This window comes from Schistocerca piceifrons, chromosome 2 (assembly GCF_021461385.2).
Source record: "Schistocerca piceifrons isolate TAMUIC-IGC-003096 chromosome 2, iqSchPice1.1, whole genome shotgun sequence".
Classification (NCBI taxonomy): domain Eukaryota; kingdom Metazoa; phylum Arthropoda; class Insecta; order Orthoptera; family Acrididae; genus Schistocerca; species Schistocerca piceifrons.
In genome coordinates this window covers 847,851,818-847,872,031 of record NC_060139.1, presented here as the reverse complement: position 1 = coordinate 847,872,031, position 20,214 = coordinate 847,851,818, and the positions used below count along the sequence as shown (strand labels likewise).

The 20,214-nt window shown below is 39.8% G+C and overlaps 1 protein-coding gene across 4 annotated transcripts in view; it reads left to right on the top strand.

The window, feature by feature from the left end:
* Nucleotides 1–11,765, top strand: part of LOC124776898 (gastrula zinc finger protein XlCGF49.1-like) — a 76,454-nt gene extending 64,689 nt beyond the window's left edge. For 2 of the 4 annotated variants that reach the window (XM_047252089.1, XM_047252085.1), the window contains exon 3: nucleotides 10,490–11,765. In XM_047252089.1, the coding sequence (XP_047108045.1) occupies nucleotides 10,490–10,635 (146 nt within the window). In that variant the 3' untranslated portion in view covers nucleotides 10,636–11,765. The remainder of the gene's footprint in view (nucleotides 1–10,489) is intronic. The other 2 variants (XM_047252088.1, XM_047252087.1) reach the window with 1 other exon arrangement.
* The last annotated feature ends 8,449 nt before the right edge of the window (nucleotides 11,766–20,214 follow it).

Sequence of the window (20,214 nt, the reverse complement as noted above, 5' to 3'; positions counted from 1 at the left end):
CTTAAAACTCTGTGTCTGAACGTGAAAGTATACCATTGCTGAACCAAAAGACTCCACTATTGTAAACTCCACATAAATTTTAGTGTGAAGGGTTTAATTGCTTGTGAGCTATTAGGTCCATACTTGCTACCGACAAATGTGCCCCTGTGACCAGTAGAGACCTTTCTGCATTTCACTATTTGCACTTTACTACATTCCACTTCTGCATCTGTATCAGTTGCATCAAAATTTATCAGGAACACTGTGTGGTGGACCTAGGGTTCCCTTTTGCATGAAACACCATGCTTATTTTTCCCTTTTCCCTTTACCATTTCTACAATCATGTTGATGGTGTCAAACCACACCACATTTTCCACACATCTGTGTAACACCTCATGTTAGTGGAGAATATTCCTCTCTCATCCTGCATTCCTATAACTATATCATTTTCTTCAAACACTGTGGCTAATTTGACCACGGAGTATAAACCTTGAGGGCACCCATTCTCACCCTTCATGACATATCTGGTGGCAAACCCCATAAAAATGCATCCAGTGTTCTCTGTTCTGCACTGTGGAGTATGACTCTATTTGCATCATCACTCTCTCCTAATTCATATGTCAGCACATTCACTTTCCATACTCTGTTTCTCAAATTCTGTATCAACTCAGTTTTCTCCTTTGACAAACATCCAAGTGCTTCTGAAAAAAACTGTCACAGTTTTACTTCTTGTTCCATTGTAGCAGGCCCTTTTTTCAATTCATCGAATGTCTATGTACTCCTTAGCCCCAACAAAGGGGATTCCCCTACCAACCATAACTTCATCACCTGTAATAACAGCAGCTCATCCAAAAAAGACAGAAAGGTGTGATCAAGCTGGCTGTAGCTGGATCTAATAAAGGAGTAGATTGCTTAGCTAATTCCATCTCTTCCACCCTACTTGCAAGCCTATTATGCAAGATGCATTATTTGCTCTGAATTGCAGCATTTCATTAACCAATGGTTGAACTGCCTCCCACTAGTGATATAATGCATTTGAGACTCTGCCATTGTGGAACCTTAATCTCCAATCATTTTAAGGAACACAAAATATATTCACAACAGGCCTTATGACACAACACCACTTACATTTTATCATCTATCTTGACTCTGTCCACTGACTAACCCGATGCCCATACTAATGTCAATTAACATAAACTACTGGTACTAACTCTGTACTAGGTGCACATTGTCCTGCCAACTTACACTAACCATATCTCACAGGTCGTAAATAGTGCTCCTTTGCATTACCATGCAATTGCAGAATATCAGCCAGTTCTCCTGGCTTTCCAAACATAACGCTCAAATCCCTGTGCAATACTCACCTAGGCTCTATGCCATCTGCACATAAAACAGGGGAAACAACCACAAAAATCAATAGTCTGCTCAGTTACAACACTGGCTGACAAAATTGCGTTCTGGATTGTGAAGTCTGTGGCTCCAGCTGCCAGGTGAGGTCCACTGATACCAAAGTACTTAAGGCATAGTAACTCATGGTGAGTGAGGCCTCTATGGTGTAGAGGTGGTGGAGTGTGGGTTGTAGAGATGGTGGTGCAGACCAGGGTTGGCTAGGAAAACTTTTATTTAATCTTGAGCTACAATGTTGAAGTGCTGAGAGCAGCCAGACACTCTCTCTGCAGGTGCATGGTTTACCGGTGGTGCCATTGACGCTGGAAGGTCACAGCAGTGAGATAGGTTTTTCAAGTCAGCGTCCTCTTTTTGCTGATACTGTTTACCCAGTCATGCCTGTGTTAGCACTATGTGACCCCAAGTGAGCAATGCCAGTGACTTGAACATCTGACGAATTCTTGTAGGAGTTCATCACTAATGGGTTAGAAGCTCATCACAGTGTAGATGTATGGTGGAAATACTGCCCTGGCCTCTAACTGTTGCGCTCCAAGGCAGGAGTTTGCTACCATGTAGCTTGAGGATGGCTTATATACCATGGTGTCCTAATTCCACAGGTTTGGACACTCAATCATAAAGAGGGGTGGGCTATAATGTGATGGGGACTTGCGTGGACCCGACATTGTGAAGGGCATTGCCAGACTGCACATAACCATGCTAGAATCAGGGGGTATTTACAGTGATTGATAGCACTGTTGTGCCAATACATTGTTTCCAGGCACATACAGATCAACATCATGGCTCAGTGGTTTGGAAATACTTCACAGGCCAGTTCCTAGTTGCATAGCCTTTCTGCATTCATTGTGTGGCGTCTACCTTCTTGCCTCACGTATGGCTACAATGCAAAGCTGCTTTTCACCCAGTAACACCCAGAATTAGTGACAGCATTACATTTGCTTTTGGCGCTCAGGATGGCACGAACTATATGGTTAGGAAGTGCATTGAGATTAGAAGTATCATCTGTGCAGAATATTTTTGAGGCGAAGAAAACAACAGAAGGGTGCTCTGTGGGGTGTGTGGAGAACTGTGGATAAGATGGGCCTCAGCAGCTACATATGTCTAATGCTGGCAATCAGCCAGCTGATTAACATCGCGGAAAGGGGGCTGAAATTCAGAAAAGGGATAGTATGGTGTTTATTGTGAAAAGTAATTTACCTATTTCATGAAATGTAGCAGCTCAATTACCTGCCAGCTCACCTCAATCAGTGTGTTGTAACCAGAAAAGCAAGAAAGTCTAAAGGGTTTTGGTTAAATTGAAGTGGCACACAACTGAGGCTACACTTTAAGTCCAAAGAGGTTCAGTGAGGTTATTGTCAGCACTTGAGCTGATGAGTGTAGAATATCTGTGTGGTTTTCCTCTAACCATGATTCAGTTGTCCTTCCTTTTTGTACTGAAGATCATTCCCATAGCTACAGAAATGGTCCAGTTCCACACTATTGCTATACTATGGGAAGTAAGTAATTGGGTAAAATTTACATAAAACATCTGAGTTATTTGTACCTTTGACTAAAACCATCTGCAGGTGCCACACTACATTGCTAAATTTCATTGCTGACGAAACACATTAAGGTAAGTGCAGTTTACCAGACATTAACTAATTCACAGAAGTTCATTGGAATGCGGATTAATGTGCTAATGACTACAGTGATTGGACCACTATAGAAACTGATGTGCTTCAATTGAAGTGGTCATTGTCATGTAGGGATCAAACTGATTGAAAATTAAGCTTGGTCACCTCATACTAAATTGTTTTGTCAGTGACCTCCGAAACTGAGCTGCTGCGGAAGTCCTTTTCAGTAGCTTGATGCTTTTTTTTCCCCGTATGTTTGAGTACCTCTATCAGCTAATTTTTAAAGCCTAACAGTGTGGTATTCGAGTGTAATGAGCTTAGTGTTTCCACTTCACAGTAATTTTACCATATGGACAACATATGGCTCCTGTGAAATCTTTTTGGTGCAATGCAATGTGGGCACCTTCAATGATACTGCATTTTAGCATCTTCAAATCTCTCTCCATTGATTCATTCTAATAAAAACTGTTTTTTTATGATTTAGACACATGGCATATGCAGATATATATACAAAATGTACAACATTACAGGACCAGTTGATACGTAGTTTACTTCACATTTAATCAATAGGAGACAAAGTATCGAATTGGGAAATTCCACTACTTTGAGTAACAAATCGTATTGTATCTATACCTGTAACAACCAACACGCCACAGGGCCCAGTAGTAGGACCACTGTTAATCTTGTTAGGTATAAATCTATCATTACCTAAGAAAAGGTCTTACTATTTTGTTAAAGTCAGAGTGTGACTTAGACTGCAACAGTGAAACTTCAGGAAATGGCAGTGTGTAAAAATTAAACGTTTAATGTTTATAAGTGTTCATATTGTTCACACCTGGAGTTGGGAATTACATGTTATAGACATCTGCAATTTTTGATCTCCCTCTAGCTGGTGATCTTTTAGAAGTCAAAATTTACAACTGCATACTTTGTTCAGATTTATTTATTGTGCTTTGGAGTAAAGCTCTGTTGTTATTCTCCTATTCAGACATAGTACTTTTTGTACATAATTTACAGCAGGGGTTACTTTAAGTGAATACATCCTCAAGTAGGGTGTAAACAGGTTTCTGAACAACAAGGTACAGTAAAGTAACTTCACATTTCATTTTTACCCTTGTGAAGTTCACCATAAACATTTGGTCAGAATTAGAAAACAGCAGTGATCATAAGGTAAACACCAGTAATTAAAATTACATCCTCTAAGCACAAGATAGTGCAACTCTGCCAAATGCTTTTAATGTGTATGAAGTATAATTTAAATTAAAATCAATGCCACCCATGTAGCAACAATTTTGCTGAAAAAGAAATAGTTTGGAAGCCAACTGACAGGTTTCTCATGTAATTTTTCCTCCTATCTATGTAATTATGTGGTTATATATCTGAAAACAAAGATGTATCTAAAAAGAAAGATGATGAAACTTACCAAACAAAAGCGCTGGCAGGTCGATAGACACACAAACAAACACAAACATACACACAAAATTCTAGCTTTCGCAACCAATGGTTGCCTCGTCAGGAAAGAGGGAAGGAGAAGGAAAGACAAAAGGATATGGGTTTTAAGGGAGAGGGTAAGGAGTCATTCCAATCCCGGGAGCGGAAAGACTTACCTTAGGGGGAAAAAAGGACAGGTATACACTCGCACACACACACATATCCATCCACACATACACAGACACAAGCAGACATTTGTAAAGGCCTTTACAAATGTCTGCTTGTGTCTGTGTATGTGTGGATGGATATGTGTGTGTGTGCGAGTGTATACCTGTCCTTTTTTCCCCCTAAGGTAAGTCTTTCCGCTCCCGGGATTGGAATGACTCCTTACCCTCTCCCTTAAAACCCATATCCTTTTGTCTTTCCTTCTCCTTCCCTCTTTCCTGATGAGGCAACCATTGGTTGCGAAAGCTAGAATTTTGTGTGTATGTTTGTGTTTGTTTGTGTGTCTATCGACCTGCCAGCGCTTTTGTTTGGTAAGTTTCATCATCTTTCTTTTTAGATATATTTTTCCCACGTGGAATGTTTCCCTCTATTATATTCATATCATTAATTTGAAAACAAAGATGATGTGACTTACCAAACGAAAGTGCTGGCAGGTCGATAGACACACAAACATACACACAAAATTCAAGCTTTCGCAACCAACGGTTGCTTCATCAGGAAAGAATAGACACAGGCAGACAGTGCTTGTTGGTAATGAGGATCACCCTGTGGCTAAACATGCCTTGGTGCACGGCCAGCACATCTTGGCACAGTGTTACACCGTCCGGGTTATCCGGATACTTCCCACTAACACCAACCTGTCAGAACTCCGGAGATGGGAACTTGCCCTTCAGTATATCCTCTCTTCTCGTTATCCGCCAGGCCTCAATCTCCGCTAATTTCACCGAGTGAGGTGGCGCAGTGGTTAGCACACTGGACTCGCATTCGGGAGGACGACGGTTCAATCCCGTCTCCGGCCATCCTGATTTAGGTTTTCCGTGATTTCCCTAAATCGTTTCAGGCAAATGCCGGGATGGTTCCTTTGAAAGGGCACGGCCGATTTCCTTCCCAATCCTTCCCTAACCCGAGCTTGCGCTCCGTCTCTAATGACCTCGTTGTCGACGGGACGTTAAACACTAACCACCACCACCACCACCACCATCCGCTAATTTCAATTTGCCGCCGCTCATACCTCACCTGTCTTTCAACAACATCTTTGCCTCTGTACTTCCGCCTTGACTGACATCTCTGCCCAAACTCTTTGCCTTTACTAATGTCTGCTTCTGTCTGTGTATGTGTGGATGGATATGTATACCTGTCTGCTCCCAGGATTGGAATGACTCCTTACCCTCTCCCTTAAAACCCACATCCTTTCGTCTTTCCCTCTCCTTCCCTCTTTCCTGATGAAGCAACCGTTGGTTGCGAAAGCTTGAATTTTGTGTGTGTGTTTGTGTGTCTATCGACCTGCCAGCACTTTCGTTGGTAAGTCACATCATCTTTGTTTTTAGATATATTTTTCCCACGTGGAATGTTTCCCTCTATTATATTCATATCACTAATTATGTGGTTATGTAGTTCTCAATTCATTCGAGCAATCAATCATTCATAAGAGGAAACACAGTCATAACCCAGTCACTCAAAATGATTCAGAAATTTTACTTGTTAGAATGAAATCAGGCGATGATTCTTCTCCTCTGCAGGCTCGTGCTTTGTGGCAGTCTGCTAATCTGTACAAATAAAATGCCTCGTATTTTTGGGAGCGTTGTATAATCCGTCGGGAAACCTCAGATCAAGTGGATATTTGGCTTTGATGAAGTTTAACCTCCCGAAGAAGTAATGGAGCTCTTGGATTATTAAATGCAGGTTCGTATCCAGTCTTTCAGAAGTTCTCTTCTGATTAACAATTACGCAATATATTGATGAATATCATTAATTCTCAAATGTCAAATAATGTAAACTGTTACACACCTTTTGTATGAAGGAGCAATATATATATATATATATATATATATATATATATATATATATAATGGAAGGAAACATTCCACGTGGGAAAAATTATATATAATTACGTCTGCTTGTGTCTGTATGTGTGGATGGATATGTGCGTGTGTGCGAGTGTATACCTGTCCTTTTTTCCCCCTAAGGTAAGTCTTTCCGCTCCCGGGATTGGAATGACTCCTTAACCTATCCCTTAAAACCCACTTCCTTTCGTCTTCCCCTCTCCTTCCCTCTTTCCTGATGAGGCAACAGTTTGTTGCGAAAGCTTGAATTTTGTGTGTATGTTTGTGTTTGTTTGACCTGCCAGCGCTTTTGTTCGGTAAGTCACCTCATTATATATATATATATATATATATATATATATATATATATATATATATATATATATATATCCCTTTTAATCGTACAATTTCGTATCAGTTATCTTTTGTCATAAATCTCAATATTGAGATTACAATTCTTCAAACAATGCTCAGGCTAATCGGCATGAAGACAATCTCGGAAGCTTTTTTCTAACAACCACCAGAGAGAGTACTACAAAGAATAATTATGCGCTCATGGCATAGCTATTGTACGCAACTACTTTGCGCATGGATTCTGCAAGTATGAAGATAGAAAATTATTAAACGTCATTCAAGGGTAGAATTGTCTCGGAGTAATTCATCGAATATAAAGAGATATTATACTCACCATCTCATCGGATCATTCCTCGAAGAGGTGTTAATCATTTTCACCCTGCATTCTTAAGTGATTGTATTTATATTCTCCCTTGAATGATGTTCCTCTTGACAATATGTTAGCAATTTACACTCATTCTAAGGTTACTGGTTTGATATTACCTGTGGCCTACACAAGGTTTTCGCATCATGGTGATGCCAATTAAATTAAATGCACTCACATGATGTATCTAGTCAGACTTGACAGTGAGATAATTGTTTTACCAGTTCTGCCTCACTTCCTTTATGCAGAGTGCAGCAAATAACCTGAGATAGAAATAAGATTTTACTCACATCAGATTTTCAGATAAAGATGTATATTAGATTTTTATTAAAGGCTTCCTAAAATCCTTCATTCAGTTTAACCATTACCAATTTGATTTCCACCTCCATTCTGATCCTGACATATTGCGAAAGGTTACTCAGCATTTAAGGCACTGTGTGCGTATTCAGGAGGTGTGGGGCTGTAATTCTCATCTGGTTAATCATATTTACACTTTCCCCAATTTCTGTGAAATTTGTAAGGCTAATACTGGGATGGTTTGTGTGGGAAGGGCACAGCCAGTATCCTTCCTCATCTTTGTCCATTCTGAGCTTGTCCTCCATGTCTAATGATATCATCATTAGTAAGACATGAAATCCTTTTCTCCATTTTTTTCTGTGACTGGACACTGAGCACATACATTTCATTTGTTCTTACACCATCTTCATCCATTCCTGAATAATGGCTGTATTGAGAGATGCTACATATAGGTTCCTAAGCTTGTTACTGGCTTTCTTTATAATACTCTGAACATCATAGTCAAACATGTCAATCATGGAGGCCAGAACTCCACCAAGCAAAACCACAGAGAGCGAGTTTCTATCAGATGCTTTGTAGATGGATGAACAACATCCTGCTGGAAAATACTCTTCTTCAGGAGCTATTTTTTTACCACCACTTCCTCATAAACCTCTGGTGATAAGATTTTAAGGAATTTAATGACATTACCTGCCAGTGGGCATTGATTTAAATCAATGGGAAAAGTTGAAAATTTGTGTGGGACAGGGATTCAGAACCAGATCTCCTGCTTACTAAGCAGATGTGCTGACCATTGCACCGTCTGGACACAATGGTCATTATCACAACTGCACTGACAATCCTACTAGGCCTCCCATCAGACCCTAGTTATCAACTTATCCTCACACCATTGATGAAGTGCTCCATGCCCTTTGTCATCGTTACTTGTGGCATTTTGCCAGTATCCATAAGAGTTCAAGTGTGGTGTGCATCTGCATGGAAAAGATCAATGGGCATCCTTCCCTTAATTATAATTACGATGAGGACAACCACTGATCATTCAATTGTGTATGTACACCATGTTCAACTTCTTATGGGAATTGGCGAAATACCGCGAGTAATGAGGGTGCGACTGCTACGGTCGCAGGTTCGAATCCTGCCTCGGGCATGGATGTGTGTGATGTCCTTAGATTAGTTAGGTTTAAGTAGTTCTAAGTTCTAGGGGACTGATGACCACAGCTGTTAAGTCCCATAGTGCTCGGAGCCATTTTGAGTAATGAGGATAATGAGAGGGGCACTATGTCAGTGGTGTGTGGATAAGCTGAGAATTTGCATCTGATGGGAGGCATGCTAGGATAGTACTTCTTGTTGTGATGACTGCTTTGTCTGGATGGCACAGTTGTCAGCGCATTTACCTAGTAAGCAGGAGACTCAGGTTCGAATCCTGCTCCAGCACAAATTTTCAACTTTTTCCTTTGTTTGAATTCAATGCCCTTTGGCAGGTAATGTCATTAATTCTTTTTTTTCTTGATTCATATTGGCTGCAGGATCAAAATGGTGTCTGTTCTCTGAAATAGCACACACCATATATGCTCTTATGATAAAACTGACTCTGTCTAGAAATAAAAAGTAAGGCAACATGATGCTGCCACTTGAAATGGTGCCGAGCTCATGGACACAACTGGGAAATTTAGTTGTGGTTACAACAGGAATGTCCTTATGATTGTAGGTTAACCAGTGGTTGCTCTTACAATTCACTTGAGCTTGCCTAGTGAGTGCCTTCTGACCTGCCTCATTCTTTATTGTCCTTGAGAAGGTTTTGTATTTTGATTTTTTTTTCCTTGCAGCTTCATGCCAAAATAAGTTATTTGTGATTGAAAGATGAAAAATTGTTATGATTTGGTAAAATCTTGATTTTTCATAACTGAATTGGTTTGTTATTTAAAGTGGTGGTGTAACCCTGTAAGTACTTTCTGTAATCACAATTCCTTGGCCAAGCTCTGGATTTTGCAAGTGTTCGTATAATCATTACTTGCTTCTAACCATTTAACTGATGAATTTAAGTAACCATGCCAAAAACAATCATGCAGACATAAGTCATCTCTAAATTAAATTCTCACTTTAGCTGCTGCACACTATGTAATATGCTCTTTACCTGCTTTTATTTCATATACTTTTTGTGTCAGAAACTAACAACTAATTGCAAACTTTCAATAGTGAATTGTAATTGTTATCCCATTAATCAATAACTGAGGGTTTTTTTCATTTCTGCTATAATAGTGTAGATTGTTCTCTGCAGTATGGATGTAATATATGTAAAGATAGTGTGTAGTACTTATTCACCAAATGGTAGTCTTGTGAAGAAATGAACTTTGCAAACAAAGCGCTTACATTTTATTTCTCATGCACCAAAGCTGTAGTAAAGACTGGTTTCCAATGTTTGGTCTGTGATTAAGTCATATAATGTTTGTATATGTATATTACTTTTTCTTGTGTCAGATTCATAAGTCTTTAAAGAATTAATATAATATGTTGTTATTTTAATGGTAAGAGTCAAGTTCTAAGGTTATGTAACGCAGTAATAGATTTCCATAAAAATATTTAGATTGTTAGTCAGGTGTGGATGCTCTCACTCAGGTAGTGTAGGAAGTTACTTTTGCAGACTGTGTAGCCAATAATGGAACATATGGATGACTCTTTCCTAAGCCTTGAGGCTTTCTGACTGGAATTTGCCCATTCATAGTGAATTTTTGTATTGTATTCAATACAGTCTAATAAAATCTAGCAAGTATGTACACTGATGAGGCATTGGACACTCATTTCCTTCCCCACCCTTCTCCAAATCTGAGCTAATTCTCAATTTTGCATGACCTCCACATTAACTGTATGTTAGGCACTAATGATCTTTGTTCCTTTTTTATTTTTCAATTAACTTTGTTAGTTTTACCTTGTACAGTATTTAATATTTTATTTATGCTACAGTAATAACAATTATTCTGATATAATTCTCTTTCTTTCAGCAGCAGGAGTCAACAAGCCATCAATACAAGCAATGATGACAGTCATATTACAAGTGCTTTCGAAGATCAGGCAGAGCTTTCCAGCAACAGCCAACAACATTTTGTGCAGAATGTATCGGGTGCAGACAAGGCTAGAAATTCTGTAGATCATGTTTTCAGAGAGAATGATACTATCAACATTTACAATGTGTATGAGAGGACATTCAAGAATAAGGACAGTCTGAAGGTACATCCACTTTTTCGCAGTGGTGACAACTGCTACAGCTGTACCTTCTGTTGCAAGACATTCACCAAAAGTTATAGCTTAAAGCAGCATTTGCGTGTGCACACTGGTGAACGACCATTCAGCTGCACTGAATGTAGCAAAACATTCAAAGCAGCCACTGCTCTGAAGTACCATATGGGGCTACACACAGGTGAACGTCCATTCATCTGCTCTGTTTGTAGCAAAGCGTTCATACAAAGTGGTCACTTAAAGGTGCATTTGCGTAGACATACAGGTGAACTGCCCTTTAGTTGTACTGTGTGCTGCAAGAGATTCATAACTACCACTCTCCTAAAGCAGCACTTGCCTTTACACTCAAGTGAACGCCCTTTCAAATGCACAGAGTGCAGCAAGAAGTTTAAATGGAAAGACAGCCTGACAAAGCATTTACGTGTCCACACGGGTGAGCGCCCCTACTGCTGCACTGTGTGTAGCAAGACATTCCAAGATAGTAGTAATCTAAAAAGGCATTTGCTTGTCCACTGTGTGAATGCTCCTTCAGTTGCAAGATCTGTAGTAAGATATTTGCAATGAACAGTAAGGAATACAGACGTGAATGCTTCTAGTTTGAAAACTTAAGAGGATACTGCATATTTTGAAATGCTGTTGGCTGCGTATTGTCACACAGCAGTTACCTGATGGGAACTCTGTTAATGGCACATTTTTAAATGTGTTACGAATATTTAAAAACGTTTGCAAACAACATGAAGAACCATATATCTGCAGAATTGCTTTTGTGTTGTTGTCATATAAAAATTATGTACCGTATTTACTCGAATCGAAGCCGCACTTTTTTTCCGGTTTTTGTAATCCAAAAAACCGCCTGCGGCTTAGAATCGAATGCAAAGTAAGCGGAAGTTCTGAAAAAATGTTGGTACGTGCCGCCACAACTTGCCGTCGAATATATGTAGCACTATACAGGCATGCTTTGCAGGCACAAAGATAAATACTGGCGCCAAAACCTCTGCGTCAATAAATAAATAAAAAAAAGTGGAAGACGAGCTTTTTTTCCTCCACCCCGAGTTTCGACCACTGCATTTTCATACATTATCCATCGAAGTAAATACAAATTCCGTATTGTTCATCTTCGAATGTTGCAACGTTTCAATGTACTACGAAAATCCGACTGGCAAGACTGTTAGGGATGTTTGTCAATATGGCCAAATCTACGTTCTGAATTTTTTCCTACCTGTGAGAAGAGACGGTTGCTAATAGGAACTTTCAAGAATTTTGAATCACATGCAGTATTCTCTTCACCATAAGAATAATATGAATATAAACATTTTGCCATGTAGTCTTTCGTGTTTGCTGCTATCTCATTTAAATTCTGTCTGCCTAATAAACTACGAAACTAGAGTGAGACAACAGCAAATGCGGAAGAATATACGTCATGTTTATATTCGTATTATTCTTAAGCGTAATATTGATACAGTCAGATATGAAGCACGGCAATTGACTAGATTTTTAAATCTAAGATGACTCTAATTTCTCTGCAGAATGTAATGTACTAAAGACGCGTCTGCAAAGATTTTCAAACGGAGAATTTTCGCTAAACTCTCGTTCAGATCTTCTATATATCATACGCAGTCTATTATTTGATTCTTGTCGATCATTATCAAAGAACGCAGCAGTGTAAGTAACAACAAATAGCAGTCTCTTGCCATTGTTTCGCTAAAAGCGGCGGTAGCACGCACAAAAGCAAGCCATGACGCGAGCGGCGACAGGCCGTAAACATTATCAGAATGCGACAAAGCATCTTCATCTTAGAGTGACGTCAACACCTATAACAAAGAGAACGGTACTTATCAGATCAAAGAAAAATATGCAATCAATTCAAGCCAGACAAAGCACGTGAAAAAGGAAGGGTACCCGTATAAATACGGACGGAGCGACTGACATGTAGCATGGCTACCTGGGAAAGCTTAACTGCTAAGGTTACGACTCGAACCAAACTACTGTAGCTGTATCGTCATCCATTCGACCTAAATTGTGTCTCATATTACAATGGACCAACATTGTTTCGATTTGAAGGTGCGGCCTAAAACTTTTCTCTCCCCTTTAATTTTGAGTCTCAAATTTCAGGTGCGGCTTAGATTCGGGAAATTTTTTTTCCTTGATTTCAGTCTCATTTTTCAGGTGCGGCTTAGATTCGAGTGCGGCTTAGATTCGAGTAAATACGGTAGTTAGACAACTGCAAGCCTTTGTTGTACAGCAGATTGCGTTATTTCTGGTGAATTGTACAGCTGACTGTTTTGTAACTGTGTGAATGGCAGATCAAAATTACTACCTGTTTGACTGCTGGAAGAACTTCTATGTCATTAAAAATACCTTAAAATAAGAGTATGAAACGGGTATACTTTGTTTGTGTGCAATGCATTATTTCATCTGTTCAGCCATAAAAAATATGGCAACTGAAATAGTTCTAACTAGACCCACAAGACCTACATCACACAGATTGGGAAATGATGGATACAGGACAGATGTGGAAGACAACAAGATAACACTGCTACCAGAGCTGTATGTTTTCAGTTACTTTGTGGTTATTGTCATATGAATCTGGAATAGCAAAGCTGAAATAAAATTAGAAACTCATTCTAATGAGTCATAAGCTAATAAGCCATTTGTGTGTCTGTGTGTTGAATGAACCATAGTGTTTCATAGTAAGTACTTAGCATTAGTAGCAGCCCTAGTAGAAATGCAAATTGTGTTCTTGGTTTGGGTCTGTGAAGTGACAGTAGACACAAGTCTTAGCAGCAAATGTGATCAGAATTATTACTTCAATTTTGGTTATAAAACATTCTTACACCTTTCTTGAATTAACAATTTTATTCACCTGCATGTATAGTCTATTGATCAGAAGTCTGAGGAGAAGGGAGAATATTTTTCAGGTCTCTATGTGATGATCATTGTATGGGGCACATTGAAAGTGTAGTGTTTGTTGTCTACTTAAGAATATTACAGCACAGTATATGTCTCAATATTAGGGCCTATACACACATACTTCAAATGCTTAAAGTATGAAAATACAACCTTCACTTACGTTTTTGGTGGTGTCTGAGAATCCATAGTCTTGTATATCTCCTCACAAGTCTGTACAAGACATAATGAATCATTCGATGTGGTGCAGGAATTGCTACAAAAAACTCAAATGTGAAAACTGATGAGCTATAGGTGACCAGCAGTGTCCTGTGGCAGAGCTAAGAAAATTGACACTGAGCCCCTTGCACTTGCCATCTTTTTTGCTACTGCCATTATAAAATATGTCACCAAAACCAATTCTCATCCAGATATTTGAGACCAAAATGGTACATGTACTTGCAGTTACACCCGGAAAAGCTATAAAACAGCAAAAACGAGATGATGCTTGATGCTTCTCCTAAGAAAAGGAAGAAGGATCTTGTGAGAAGTGAAGAATATATTTAAAAAATGTAGAGCTTCATCTGTTCTAAAGTCAATGGTGACTCCAACAATAACTCACTCAAACAATACCAATCCCCTTTGGGAATATAGAAGGTCACTGCCCCTGTCTACACACTGACTGACCACCATCTCCTCCAAATAAAAGAAGAGAGAACTTCTGATATAGTTATGTTCTGTATTCCAGTTTAGTGCTTTCCCATGTGACTTGTATTTTAGTCTCTCTCTCTCTCTCTCTCTCTCTCTCTCTCATATCTCATTGATATCATAACATTGACAAGTCCTATATGAAAATAAGTTGCACTGCAGAAAGGTTCCTAAGTCACTAACTTGGATACTTTCCTGCTTTCCCATGAATAGGTGCTAGTATCGCCAAAACATTTACAAAGCTATAAAACAGCAAAAACGAGATGATGCTTGATGCTTCTCCTAAGAAAAGGAAGAAGGATCTTGTGAGAAGTGAAGAATATATTTAAAAAATGTAAATAGTGAAGCATACATTTCCTATAGCAGAAAGATAGTACCTCACCGACAAATAGGCTCAAAATGCAGGTAAATAGCAAGACGTTTGAGTTACTGATTTACTGCAGTTGAAACAGTACATTTCAGGAACAGTGTATATTGTTTCTTATCTGTGAAACTAAATATTTTATAATTCAGTGACAGGTACTCAAGAGACATTGTTCAAAGGCCAGCTTTTCAGATCGCTGTAAACAACAACATTTAATTATCAATATTAGTATTGGTCACGGTGGCAGCATCCGGTACTTAAATGCACAATGGACATAAATTAAATTCAGAGTTATACTGCATTTCACTTCTTTGCCCCAAGTAATAACATGATATTACAGATTTTCAGTTTTAGCATGAAAAGCTGTGTAGGCTATGACACCTGGTATTACAGGATTGTGTTTGCTTCCGTAAGTTTAGAGATTTTTCACTGAAGAGGAAGTGATGTTGAAGGCAGAAATGGACGGAAAACCAGCTCGAATTTTAGAGTATGTGGTTGCCCAGAAAAGTTTAGTGTTTCTTTCTCCTGGCAACAAGTTGTCCTCAAAACTGCCCTGTTGTTGTGCTAGTAATTTGGGTAATAAGGTGATAAATCCCCCAGGCACATGTTCAGGTAAGTTAGCAATTAATGGCACCACTTACAAGGTTAAGATGAAAGCTCTAAGACAAAGAAGGCTTGATTTTGGTGTCATACTGAGTAATGGTTTCCTGTGCTGGTTTCAGGTCGTGACCGATTTTCAGTCACACTCTGTCAAATTTGGTGAAGTAATTCACCATTCTGGCAGTGACAGCACCTCACAGATGCGAAGAAGTCTTGGGAAGGGGCCAATTCCCATAAACTCCTTTGCACTGTTTATCTTGTAATTACAATCAACCACCCTTGTAACAGTAAACTTCTGCTCTGGAAGAAATCTTTGGTTGACAATCAAAAGAAAATAGTGCGAAGGGACCATCTTTTTGGTTGATCTGCTCATGCAGAGTGGGGTTCTCAACAGGGTACAGCTGCATGTGAAATGAGTCCTCTATGAGGCAGAGATTGTGGGAGAAAAAGTAAGAATTCCAGTGAGTCTAGACAATTCTGGTACACAAAATGTAGTAATACCAAGAGGAATCTTACTGGCCAGGAGGGTAATGGACTGTGAAGAATCTTTCCTGAAGAGAGAATTAACAAAAAGAGGAGAATTATTACCAGTTGGAGAAGTGTATGCGATCACACAACCCATTAAGCAACAGTTTCAAATCAAATTGTTTCATTTAACTGAGTCCAAGCACAGTTTGTTATACCATGTATTAGAGGAATATTCATGGTTGTTTGAAGAGAGGCAATATTTGACTGCTACTGATCATATATGCCAAGAAAATTCCTACCGGGAATGCAAGGCCAGCTGCCCAGAAATTGTACCAAATTCCGTGTCAGTTACAGTCTGTTGAGGAGGGGAAAAAAGCTAGCAACAACTAGTTGTAGGAATTATTCAATCATCAGCCAGTCCCTGTTCAATCTTGTTGTAGTTGTGCATAAGAAATCAATTAATGGCGAGAAGACTTTTCACCTATGTGTAGATGTCAGAGCAGTATCAAGATTGCAACCCATAACACCTATCCCTCACCACATAATGACGAAATATTGGGCAGTTTAGGGAACTATAAATCTCTCAACACTCTTGATATGTGCTCTGGCTTTCATCAGATTCCAATAACTCCTCAGTACCAGTCAAAAGCCCGCCCAGCTAGCCGCGTGGCCTCATGTGCTGCTTCCCGAGTGGAAAGGCATGCCGGTTCCCGGCACGAATCCACTGGCAGATTAGTGTCGAGGTCCAATGTGACAGCCAGCCTGTGGATGGTTTTTAAGGTGGTTTTCCATCTGCCTCGGCGAATACGGGCTAGTTCCCCTTATTCTGCCTCAGTTACACTATGTCGGTGATTGCTGCACAAACACTGTCTCCACGTACATGGACACCGTAATTACTCTACCATGCAAACCTTGGGGTTACATTCGTCTGGTGTGAGACGCTCCTGGGGAGGTCCACTGGGGGCTGAACAGCACAGTAACCCTGGATTCGGTGTGAGGTAGCAGTGGGGTGAGTGGACTGCTATAGCCTGTGAACCACTGAGGGCTACAGCGGGACGAACCCCTCTCCATTGTTTTTAGGTCCCTGGTTTAATACACGCAATACACACACACACACACACAACCAGTCAAAACAGCTTTCATTGTGCCTTCTGGCTTGTATGAGTTTTATGGATGCCCTTTGGCCTAAGAAATGCACCCACCACATTACAGAGATTTGTTGTTATGAGGGTTGAAACCCGCTATCTCTCTGGTCTACTCAGATAATATAGTCTTCTCTCGAACACCCAAGGAGCAAGCAGAATCATTGAGAAATAGACTGGTGAAGTTACAGAACGCTCATTTAAGTCTGAAGTTGCAAAAACCTCACTTGCCAAAGTGCAAATACAGTACACTGGACACACAGTTAGCTCTGATGGGGAAAAGCTTGACCGGAGGTTGTCAGAAGCCATAGAGAGTTTCCCTGCTCCTACAAATGTGAAATAATTACAGAGCTTCGCAAGGCTAGCCAGTTATTACTGTTGATTAGTAAGAGATTATGCTAATGTGACTAAACCTTTAAACAGATTATTGAAGAAAGAAGTAACTTTTGAACGTACTGCAGAACATAAAATCGGTGTGCAGATAGGTCTAGCTAAAGAAGTATTTATAAGTTCTCCTCTATTGGTGCATCCTGTCCTGGAAAAGCCATTTGTACTGTCCTGTGATGCCTCGGATTTATTGTAGGTGTCATCTTAAGCCAAGAGCACAATGGCAAAATCAAGCTATTGGTTATATACTTCTTAGCAGCTAAACAATGGAAAAGGAGTTGTTGGTTTTGATATTTGGTGTCAGCTATTTCAAATGTTATTGATATGGTAGGAAATTTACTGTGGTAACTGATCATGCTACCCTGTTATGACTGTTAAATTTAAAAGATCTACATCTACATCATCTACATAAATACTCCGCGAGCCACCTGGCGGTGTGTGGCGGAGGGCACTTTATGTGCCACGGTCATTACCTCCCTTTTCTGTTCCAGTCGTGTATGGTTTGCGGGAAGAACGACTGTCTGAAAGCCTCCGTACGCGCTCTAATCTCTCTAATTTTACATTCGTGATCTCCTCGGGATTCCAGTAGATGAATGATTCATTGGGCATTAAAGTTATGATTACGAAGTACATCATAAACATGTAAAGCTGCACCACAATGTAGATGCCCTCAGGAGAAAGGTTCCACTAGTGCAAGCAGATGAAGTGCTAGTAGCAAAATTAAATACGACCAAAGAGAAGACGCCAATTGCCAACAATATGCTACAATGCCTCATTTTGAGTCGGAAGACGTATATTGTATTGCAAAACTCCTCTTGGAAAATGTCATGGTAGTATATAAGTCTGTCATAGTGGCAAACAAGCTACAAATACTTGTGTTGCTACCCGTTATTGGTGGACGTCGATAAGTATGTGTGTGTATGGTTACCGTGTGCCCCAGAGGCACAGCAGACATGTTTGAAAATTGCTTTGTAGAACTTACTAGAAGCTTTGAGGCAGTTTGAAACAAAAGTTGTGGACGTAATGTGACCCTTCTCGCAAATTCAGCTGGAAAATAAGTATAGGAATTGGATCACTTTACCTGATGTGTAATACTAGTGCCGATAGATGACATGACCGCAGAAACAGTGGATAAGGCTTTTGTAAACCACCTGATATTCTCTTCTGGTGGTTCTTACGCTCTATTAACCGATCAGAAAGAATTCTTATATCTTCATTATTTGTACAAATATGTAAACTGCTTAGAATTAAAAAGTGGAAGCCTACCCCCCTCCATTCTAAGATTAATACAATTATGTCCATGTCGACTTGCCTTATACCAGGACTCCTAAGGCTTATAACATTTATTGCCTAATGATGAAGGATCTCATCCAAAATATGGTGTAGAGTCGGAACACATGATGCAACTCTGGCTACATGCCATTAATAAGACAGATTCTCCACTTTGCCCTCAGTGTCACATGCTTTACACAGATGAACATCAACCTTCTACTGAGTTGTGGCCGTTGGTATGGAAAATACTTGCCTTTCTTCTTCATGCTGCTCCACTGGATATCGTGTTACAGTTTCTTCCATTCCCAGATGAGACTTTCTTCCCATGCATGAAGACAAATGCAGTGAACTAGATCGACTGCCTGTCAGCTCATTATTTGTTTTAAGATGGCAGAAAGAGCGTCCTTGATAAATGGACATTCCTCCAAGATCGTCTTACTTTTTAACATACCATTCGAGATGTCGCCAATATCATGCCAATTTTTTTGGGTAGTGTTTCCATGTATTCTCTCCATAGCCGGTGTTTCCGGGTAATAGAAGGTGAGTTCTTGTTTGGTGTTTGTTTCAGAACTTGATTCATGTGATAGGACCATGGAATGTCTTAGAGAAGACGTGACCAACCCATGCCTGCTGGGACTTGTGGATCAATGTGAACCTGCTATCTCTCATTGGTACATAGTCACTATTTTGTTTTGTTTCGCCAGTGGGGCGTTCGTATGTTATTTTTGTTGTTTATTTTGATAATGTTTCCAAATCTTGAAAGAACCTACCACATTAGAAGAAGAAGAAGAAGAAGAAGAAGAAAATGTAGTTAAGACGACTACTTGCGATTAGAGGGAAATCTGTATACGTTCAGAGTTCCATCCTGACTCAAACTTACATGTGTTTCTAGTAAATCGAACAGATGGTGTACAACCATATTCATAATTTCCAAATACATTTCATATATTTAATATGGCTATAGATTGTCAGCAGTATCTGAAGGACATTTGCATCGATCTATACAGGGTGTTACAAAAAGATACGGCCAAACTTTCAGGAAACATTCGTCACACACAAAGAAAGAAAATATGTTATGTAGACATGTGTCCGGAAACGTTTACTTTCCATGTTAGAGCTCCTTTTATTACTTCTCTTCACATCACATTAATCATGGAATGGAAACATACAGCAACAGAACGTACCAGCGTGACTTCAAACACTTTGTTACAAGAAATGTTCAAAATGTCCTCTGTTAGTGAGGATACATGCATTCACCCTCCGTCGCATGGAATCCCTGATGCACTGATGCAGCTCTGGAGAATGGCGTATTGTATCACAGCCGTCCACAACACGAGCACGAAGAGTCTCTACATTTGGTACCGGGGTTGCATAGACAAGAGCTTTCAAATGCCTCCATAAATGAAAGTCAAGAGGGTTGAGGTCAGGAGAGTGTGGAGGCCATAAAATTGGTCCGCCTTTACCAATCCATCGGTCACCGAATCTGTTGTTGAGAAGCGTACGAACACTTCAACTGAAATGTGCAGGAGCTCCATCGTGCATGAACCACATGTTGTGTCGTACTTGTAAAGGCACATGTTCTAGCAGCACAGGTAGAGTATCCCGTATGAAATCATGATAACGTGCTCAATTGAGCGTAGATGGAAGAACATGGGGCCCAATC